Source organism: Calidris pugnax, unplaced genomic scaffold, assembly GCF_001431845.1.
Source record: "Calidris pugnax isolate Ruff unplaced genomic scaffold, ASM143184v1 scaffold294, whole genome shotgun sequence".
NCBI classification, from domain to species: Eukaryota; Metazoa; Chordata; class Aves; order Charadriiformes; family Scolopacidae; genus Calidris; species Calidris pugnax.
Window position 1 is genome coordinate 850,837 of NW_015094505.1, and position 9,664 is coordinate 860,500.

The 9,664-nt window shown below is 49.5% G+C and overlaps 1 protein-coding gene across 1 annotated transcript in view; it reads left to right on the forward strand.

The window, feature by feature from the left end:
• The window catches only part of ACRC (acidic repeat containing), a 24,798-nt gene extending 20,192 nt beyond the window's left edge, over nt 1-4,606 (forward strand). The window contains exon 10 of the mRNA XM_014963066.1: nt 3,910-4,606. Within this exon, the coding sequence (XP_014818552.1) occupies nt 3,910-4,162 (253 nt within the window). The 3' untranslated portion in view covers nt 4,163-4,606. The remainder of the gene's footprint in view (nt 1-3,909) is intronic.
• The last annotated feature ends 5,058 nt before the right edge of the window (nt 4,607-9,664 follow it).

Sequence of the window (9,664 nt, forward strand, 5' to 3'; positions counted from 1 at the left end):
ATGATCCCAAGGGTCTCTTCCAACCTCAATGATTCTATGATTCTATGATTCTCTAACCTGGCAGTCTCCTGTGTCTAGAAATCACGGATCCCTTACACTGGGAAGCAATTGGGATACTCTTTGAGTTGTCACTTCACATATCCCATAGCCCACAGAACCTCGCTAGGTGATTCCACGTATTTGTTTCCAGCTAGTTTCAGTTCCAGTACAGAGGTCAGGACAGGCAGAAGTGTCTTATGAGGACTGTTGGTGATGATGGTGATGGTCCTTGGGAAGCAGTAAGAGATCAGAATACATTCCTCAGCTTTGACAGACATGGCAGAGAAAGGTCACACCCCATGTGGCTGCTCTCACTTTTCAAACATTGCTCAAATGATGTAAATTTGCGTTCACTTTCTACTGTGAACATTGAGTGAACTTGAGTTTTGGATGACTCATCTCTGATTTCATGATCAACACTGATGGTAGGGGGCAGTGCTGCCAGTCTTAATACTAAGTACTTCATCAGGAGTAATACTTGTGACCTTCTTTGATGGATCTGAGACACTGGCCCAGGTTGCCCAGAGAAGCTGTGGCTGCCCCATCCCTGGAGGGGTTCAAGGCCAGGCTGGAGGGGGCTTGGAGCAACCTGGTCTGGTGGGAGGTGTCCCTGCCCAGGGAACTCTATGATCTTTAAGGTCCCTTCCAACCCAAACCGTTCCATGATTCTATGATCTGGCACATCCCTATAGAATGCCTGTAAGCCCAGTACTAGCATGTGTTGCAGAAATGAAGTATTCCAAGTTCTTTTGAAATCTCTCCACATTTTGCATTTTACAAAGTAACACCTTGGAATGTGCCATGACAACACTCGAGGTTTAATCTAAGGAAAAACAGTCCCCAAAGGGAGTGCTAGGCCTGGCGTGGTGGACTGAGTTACTTCCTATGTGCTTGCCCTTGTAAAGGTACTGAGGACCATCTGATGCTGAAAGAAGTCAGTAGTAACTGGAATTCAAAAGTAGAATAAGGCCCCATAAAAACAGTGCACAAAAGGTGTGACAATAATCAGATATTAGAACAAAGCATCAAAGGGAGCTTTCTGGGGTTTGTAACTTGATGATTTTGAATTAAGACTAAACATTTCGACTGATCTTGTATCATTGCTATGGTAGCGCTAAGTAAAATGCAGAGACCAACAATATAATAATTTCCATTGGTTTAGAACTCTCTAAAAGCTACAGTCAGTTTTCTAGTTGATCTTCTACCTCCTGGGCCCTCTCAGCCTGTGTAGGTACTGAAGGAAGAATAGATGTCTGTAGCCACACCGTGCTGTGAAGGATGGAAGCTGTGACACAGATCTACTGATGAATTGCAACAGTAACTCATCAGGCTTCTGTCTCACTCACTGCATGTGTGAAATGAGAACCCTGTGTTGTGCTGAGATCAAGCAGAGGAAATAGTTGCTATAGTAACAGGTTTCTTACCTTCCTCGGGTATGGAAGGGGGTGCCTTTTCTGGAAGATTGTAGCTGACCACAGAGCTCTGTGTGTAATGACCTCAGCCTCAGTGGGAGAGCATGAAGTTTTGTGAATTCAGTCCTGCAATAGCTCAAGAAAGTGGCTGACAAAGGTGTGATTTTTTTTTTTTTAATTATTATTATTCTCCCCTTTCCCCACTAACTTTAGGGGCTAAATGCAGGCTTAGGAAGCGTGCATGGGATTTCTGGTTTTTTTTTTTTTCAGGATCATATGTGCTACTTCCAGAAGCACTAGAAGGCAAAGTATTTCACTTATGACAGAATCTTCCTGAAGTGTTCAATAGGAATATGCAATGCGTTAGTTGCTTACGTGCAACAGAGCATTGATTTGAGAAGATATAATGGTTGATGGCTTTGAGGAGAAACTCCAAGAGGTAGTTGATACGTGGTGTGTGGAGGCCTTTCAAAGTGTTAGAATCATAGAATCGTAGAATTGTCTAGGTTGGAAGAGACCCTTGGGATCATCGAGTCCAACCATCTCCCCTACTCTACAAAGTCCTCCCCTACACCATGTCCCTCAGCACTGCATCTAAACGGCCCTTAAACACAGCCAGGGATGGGGACTCCACCCCCTCCCTGGGCAGCCTGTTCCAATGCCCGACCACTCTTTCAGTGAAAAATTCCTTCCTAATGTTCAGTCTAAACCTCCCCTGTTGGAGCTTGAAGCCGTTCCCTCTCGTTCTGTCACTAATTACCTGTGAGAAGAGACCAGCACCAACCTCTCTACAGTGTCCTTTCACATAGTTGTAGAGAGTGATGAGGTCTCCTCTCAGCCTCCTCTTCCTCACACTAAACAGCCCCAACTCCCTCAGCCGCTCCTCATACGATTTGTTTTCCAGCCCCCTCACCAGCTTCGTTGCCCTCCTCTGCACTCGCTCCAGCACCTCCAGATCTCTCTTGGATTGAGGTGCCCAACTGTGTAGGTACTGAAGGAAGAATAGATGTCTGTAGCCACACCGTGCTGTGCAGGATGGAAGCTGTGACACAGATCGACTGATGGATTGCAACAGTAACTCATCAGGCTTCTGTCTCACTCACTGCATGTGTGAAATGAGAACCCTGTGTTGTGCTGAGATCAAGCAGAGGAAATAGTTGCTATAGTGACATCACAGGTTTCTTACCTTCCTCGGGTATGGAAGGGGGTGCCTTTTCTGGAAGATTGTAGCTGACCACAGAGCTCTGTGTGTAATGACCTCAGCCTCAGTGGGAGAGCATGAAGTTTTGTGAATTCAGTCCTGCAATAGCTCAAGAAAGTGGCTGACAAAGGTGTGATTTTTTTTTTTTTAATTATTATTATTCTCCCCTTTCCCCACTAACTTTAGGGGCTAAATGCAGGCTTAGGAAGCGTGCATGGGATTTCTTTTTTTTTTTTCAGGATCATATGTGCTACTTCCAGAAGCACTAGAAGGCAAAGTATTTCACTTATGACAGAATCTTCCTGAAGTGTTCAATAGGAATATGCAATGCGTTAGTTGCTTACGTGCAACAGAGCATTGATTTGAGAAGATATAATGGTTGATGGCTTTGAGGAGAAACTCCAAGAGGTAGTTGATACGTGGTGTGTGGAGGCCTTTCAAAGTGTTAGAATCATAGAATCGTAGAATTGTCTAGGTTGGAAGAGACCCTTGGGATCATCGAGTCCAACCATCTCCCCTACTCTACAAAGTCCTCCCCTACACCATGTCCCTCAGCACTGCATCTAAACGGCCCTTAAACACAGCCAGGGATGGGGACTCCACCCCCTCCCTGGGCAGCCTGTTCCAATGCCCGACCACTCTTTCAGTGAAAAATTCCTTCCTAATGTTCAGTCTAAACCTCCCCTGTTGGAGCTTGAAGCCGTTCCCTCTCGTTCTGTCACTAATTACCTGTGAGAAGAGACCAGCACCAACCTCTCTACAGTGTCCTTTCACATAGTTGTAGAGAGTGATGAGGTCTCCTCTCAGCCTCCTCTTCCTCACACTAAACAGCCCCAACTCCCTCAGCCGCTCCTCATACGATTTGTTTTCCAGCCCCCTCACCAGCTTCGTTGCCCTCCTCTGCACTCGCTCCAGCACCTCCAGATCTCTCTTGGATTGAGGTGCCCAGAACTGGACACAATACTCGAGGTGTGGCCTCCCCAGTGCTGAGTAGCACTTTGTGCTACTAGGCTGAGAGTAAAAGAGACAGAGGAAGGAACCAAGCTGAAAAGGCAGTGGAAAAAGCCCTTGGGTTTAAAAGTGTGTAATAGAGATGTCACTGTTGTGCTGTATGAAGTGTGTAGTCTGTTTCCTGTTGTAAAACACTAGCTTACAAATCTGACCTAGGTAGCCTGGCAGAAGGGAAAGGAGCTCTCTCCCACAAAGCACTGTCCTGCTGCGAGTACGAAATCAAAGTGCCTGTTTGTCCCGTTTCAGGATCGGGCGTCATTCCAAGTCTCTGGACAGCGCGCGCTTCGTGTGTGCGTTCTGCGGGGGGCAGCTGGTGCTGAGCCAGCCCCCGGGGAAGGGTGGCACTCCTGCTCGGACACCCCTGACGCCCTTTGCCAACTACGTGAAAGAAAACTACAGAGTTACCAAGAGAGAGCAGCGCGGGCTGAGCCACGGGGAAGTCATGCGCAAGCTCAGTGCTGATTTTGCTTTAAAAACTAGGCTTCAAAATTCCTTGTAATTTCTCGATACGTTTCCTTTCTTGATGAAGTAGTATTTACTACTACATGCTTAAATTTTGCATGCGGTAGTGAATAAGTCTAAGAATGTGTTTCAGAGAATTCCAGATCACTTTAATATCTTAGCGTTAAGTACTTGTAATAAATGGGACCTTTTTCTAAAATGGGCAAGAAGTAATGATGATAGAAAGTCCAGGCAGTCAAGTGTCCTCCTTAGACTTCAGATGAACACCCAGTGCCTGGGAAGATGCAGTTCTAGGCCCTTTATGGGACTGACTCGCTGTGATTGTCTGGAATTTTCTGAAGGGTATTTACGCGTAGCGCTTCGTAGTGTGTCTTCGGTGCCTCCAGTGAGCAACAGACTGGCTCTTTCATCTGGGCACTGGTGTGCTGCAGGCTCCGTGTGTGTGCTGTGTGCTGCAGGCTCCGTGTGTGTGCTGTGTGCTGCAGACTCACTCCGTGTGTGTGTGCTGTGTGCTGTGTCCTGCAGACCCCGTGTGTGTGCTGCGTGCTGCACACTCACCCCGTGTGTCTGCTGCGTGCTGCAGGCTCCGTGTGTGTGTGTGCTGCAGACCCCGTGTGTGTGCTGTGTGCTGCACGCTCCGTGTGTGTGTGTGTGCTGCAGACCCCATGTGTGTGCTGTGTGCTGCATGCTCCGTGTGTGTGCTGTGTGCTGCAGACCCCGTGTGTGTGCTGTGTGCTGCAGGCTCCGTGTGTGTGCTGTGTGCTGCAGACCCCGTGTGTGTGCTGTGTGCTGCAGGCTCCGTGTGTGTGCTGTGTGCTGCAGACCCCATGTGTGTGCTGTGTGCTGCACACTCCGTGTGTGTGCTGTGTGCTGCAGACTCCATGTGTGTGCTGTGTGCTGCAGACTCCATGTGTGTGCTGAAGAACCACCAGGTGCCAGATGCAAGAAAAATCCAGGCCCGTGAGCCTGGATTCTCTGGATTCGTCCTCTGATTCTGGCTGGGTGACCTCCAGGCAGGAAAAGGTCCTGAAGGCGTTCTCCCAAGGAGCATTTCTTGGGTGATCCTGGGCTGTTTTTGTGAAAAGAACGTGGTAGGGGAATGATGCCTCAAGCGTGTCTGAGAAAACATGAGCTTCTGCAACGCCCTCTGGCCCTCACTGAGATCAAGGCTCTTTCTGATTAAATTTTCATTTGCAGTTGTGCCTCTGCTACTGGGATTTCATAGAAGCTAAAATAGAAGCAAAAGGTCAGTTTGGGGAAAGCAAACCCTTTCCACCATAGAAGGTGAAGGTCTAGTTTCTGACGTCTTTCCTGTAGCACAGGACTGAACGTGTGTAGAGTGTGTCTGCTATGAACAAATTGCTCAGAGGATTAGTAATTTTGAATAATGAATAAATGCTAATTTTACACCAACTGCGGCAACGAACTGGCTTTCTTCTTTGTTTGAGTTTAACCCTGGCTGTGCAGGTCCAGTACCTGGAAGCTGTTGCTTTCTCCCGGGTGGTTCTGGTGGGTTCTGTGACACTCCCACTGTGACAGAAACAGCAGCAGCACGTGCAGGAGTTTGAGCTGCTTCAGAAACCACCCCTCAGTGGCCTGTGCTGAGCCAGGTGGTCCAAGGGAGGGGCCTCTCCCCACATCAGGCCGTTAATACAGTGATAAGGGGGTTGTGCCCACAAGGCGACAGGCTCCAGTGGGAAACCCCGGCTGCCCGGGAAGCTTGGAAGAGATGGTGGACTGGCCAGAGGGCTGAAACTTTGGAGCATCTGCCAGAGGAGGCCACTCGTGCTGAAGAAGCCCTGAACAGTAGAGGACCAGCGAGTGAAAAGCAGGGAGCCCTCTGGAATTGGGGGAAACCGCTGGAGATGGAAAGCTGCTGCGCGGGGTCCTACACACCAAGTGGCTGCTGAAAGAGAAGGTGAATCGAGTCTGTTGGCAGAAGGGAGAGCCATCCAGCCGGCTTCAGGGGTTGCTGAATGTGAGAAACACTGACTCACATCTTAGAATTTAAAGAGGACAAAGTCACCGAAGCGAAGGTTAAAAAAAATAGTAATTTATTAATATGAAACAGCGCTGAATCGGGTGCACCAAAAATAGATGCACGATGGTCTTTTAGCTGTCAGGTATTTTATACCTTTATCCCGGCCGCTTGAGTTTCTGTCTCCCTTCTCACGGGCTGAGAAGTTGGAGCTCACATTCTTCCTGACCGCTTGACCTATTACAGGTTTATTTTGCACTTTTTCCCATATAAGGCACACATACACCTATTCTATGAAATCATTATCCTAAACACGCCTTTGATTAGATGATTAAGCTACACGTTATTTCAGAGTCTTTGCTACCATCTACTTGGCAGATTTACCAGACTGGTTTCTTTGGCCTTATTGATACTCCCCTACCCTTTGGGTTTTTGTGTTGAAGGCCATGTTCCAGTCTGTTTCTCTTCCCCTAGATAACGCTCTGCAAACAAGGATCCCTTGACAGACCGAGGGCATTTCTGGGGATTAATTGGATATAATTTATTAGACTCTACTATTACTAAGGCTTCTTTGTTAGTACTATCACACTAACAATGATACATCAATTAGCTGAAGCAAAACTGAGCTTATTTCCCACATGAAGGAGAAGAATCTCTGTACTGACCCCTGGGTGGTGGGGAAGGCTCCGGGGGGTGATGCAGCAATGGCAGGGACCAGCTGGCAGTGAGCAGGTCAACTCATCTGGGTTTTGGAATAACGGCAGGGAACTGCTGCCCGGGCAGAGAACCCGACTCCGTGTGTGTGTGCTGTGTGCTGTGTCCTGCAGACCCCGTGTGTGTGCTGCGTGCTGCACACTCACCCCGTGTGTCTGCTGCGTGCTGCAGGCTCCGTGTGTGTGTGTGCTGCCGACCCCGTGTGTGTGCTGTGTGCTGCACGCTGCGTGTGTGTGTGTGTGCTGCAGACCCCATGTGTGTGCTGTGTGCTGCATGCTCCGTGTGTGTGCTGTGTGCTGCAGACCCCGTGTGTGTGCTGTGTGCTGCAGGCTCCGTGTGTGTGCTGTCCCATATAAGGCACACATACACCTATTCTATGAAATCATTATCCTAAACACGCCTTTGATTAGATGATTAAGCTACACGTTATTTCAGAGTCTTTGCTACCATCTACTTGGCAGATTTACCAGACTGGTTTCTTTGGCCTTAATGATACTCCCCTACCCTTTGGGTTTTTGTGTTGAAGGCCATGTTCCAGTCTGTTTCTCTTCCCCTAGATAACGCTCTGCAAACAAGGATCCCTTGACAGACCGAGGGCATTTCTGGGGATTAATTGGATATAATTTATTAGACTCTACTATTACTAAGGCTTCTTTGTTAGTACTATCACACTAACAATGATACATCATTTAGCTGAAGCAAAACTGAGCTTATTTCCCACATGAAGGAGAAGAATCTCTGTACTGACCCCTGGACGGTGGGGAAGGCTCTGGGGGGTGATGCAGCAATGGCAGGGGACCAGCTGGCAGCACACTCACCCCGTGTGTGTGCTGCGTGCTGCAGGCTCCGTGTGTGTGTGTGCTGCAGACCCCGTGTGTGACGGTGGGGAAGGCTCTGGGGGGTGATGCAGCAATGGCAGGGGACCAGCTGGCAGTGAGCAGGTCAACTCATCTGGGTTTTGGAATAACGGCAGGGAACTGCTGCCCGGGCAGAGAACCCGGGGGTAGAAATCAGTCACTAGGTGCTCCTGCACCCACGAGTCTGTTCCCGTTTCAGAAACCCACAACAATTTATTGTTTAGACAACTATTCTGTCACCCACTGACCGCCCCCAAGGAAGGAGAATCGGGGAAACGTGAGGGTTGAGGCATAAATAGATTTAACAGGATGAGAGTAAACAATTAATACCAATAACACTAAAGAACCACTGTCGATCCCGATACCGATATAAAACCCACCAGGACTGTCCCATCCCATCACAGGACGCCGGGGGGAAGGGAAGGGCTCAGGGTCCGGCACGCTGTCTGTCCCGATACCGATATAAAACCCACCAGGCCTGTCCCAGCCCAACTGTCGATCCCGATACCGATATAAAACCCACCAGGCCTGTCCCAGCCCATCCCATCCCAGGACGCCGTGCTCTCCCCGCAGGGACAGCCCATGGGGGACCCTGCGAGCGCCGCGGCTCCGGGAGGAAGGGAAGGGCTCAGGGCTCTGAGTTTTCTGGATCCCAGCCATCGAGGGGGAGAGAGAAACTCCTCAGCAAACTTTCTAACTGATATGGAATGTGCTGTTCATGGTATGAAATAGCCCCGGTGGCAGCTTGGGCCGAGTGCCCGGGTCTCGCTCCCGGCGCTCCGTGTGTGTGTGTGTGCTGCAGACCCCGTGTGTGTGCTGTGTGCTGCATGCTCCGTGTGTGTGCTGTGTGCTGCAGACTCCGTGTGTGTGCTGTGTGCTGCAGACTCCATGTGTGTGCTGAAGAACCACCAGGTGCCAGATGCAAGAAAAATCCAGGCCCGTTGAGTTTTCTGGATCCCAGCCATCGAGGGGGAGAGAGAAACTCCTCAGCAAACTTTCTAACTGATATGGAATGTGCTGTTCATGGTATGAAATAGCCCCGGTGGCAGCTTGGGCCGAGTGCCCGGGTCTCGCAAGAACCACCAGGTGCCAGATGCAAGAAAAATCCAGGCCCGTGAGCCTGGATTCTCTGGATTCGTCCTCTGATTCTGGCTGGGTGACCTCCAGGCAGGAAAAGGTCCTGAAGGCGTTCTCCCAAGGAGCATTTCTTGGGTGATCCTGGGCTGTTTTTGTGAAAAGAACGTGGTAGGGGAATGATGCCTCAAGCGTGTCTGAGAAAACATGAGCTTCTGCAACGCCCTCTGGCCCTCACTGAGATCAAGGCTCTTTCTGATTAAATTTTCATTTGCAGTTGTGCCTCTGCTACTGGGATTTCATAGAAGCTAAAATAGAAGCAAAAGGTCAGTTTGGGGAAAGCAAACCCTTTCCACCATAGAAGGTGAAGGTCTAGTTTCTGACGTCTTTCCTGTAGCACAGGACTGAACGTGTGTAGAGTGTGTCTGCTATGAACAAATTGCTCAGAGGATTAGTAATTTTGAATAATGAATAAATGCTAATTTTACACCAACTGCGGCAACGAACTGGCTTTCTTCTTTGTTTGAGTTCAACTGTGGCTGTGCAGGTCCAGTACCTGGAAGCTGCTGCTTTCTCCCGGGTGGTTCTGGTGGGTTCTGTGACACTCCCACTGTGACAGAAACAGCAGCAGCACGTGCAGGAGTTTGAGCTGCTTCAAAAACCACCCCTCAGTGGCCTGTGCTGAGCCGGGTGGTCCAAGGGAGGGGCCTCTCCCCACATCAGGCCGTTAATACTGTGATAAGGGGGTTGTGCCCACAAGGTGACAGGCTCCAGTGGGAAACCCCGGCTGCCCGGGAAGCTTGGAAGAGATGGTGGACTGGCCAGAGGGCTGAAACTTTGGAGCATCTGCCAGAGGAGGCCACTCGTGCTGAAGAAGCCCAGTAGAGGACCAGCAAGTGAAAAGCAGGGAGCCCTC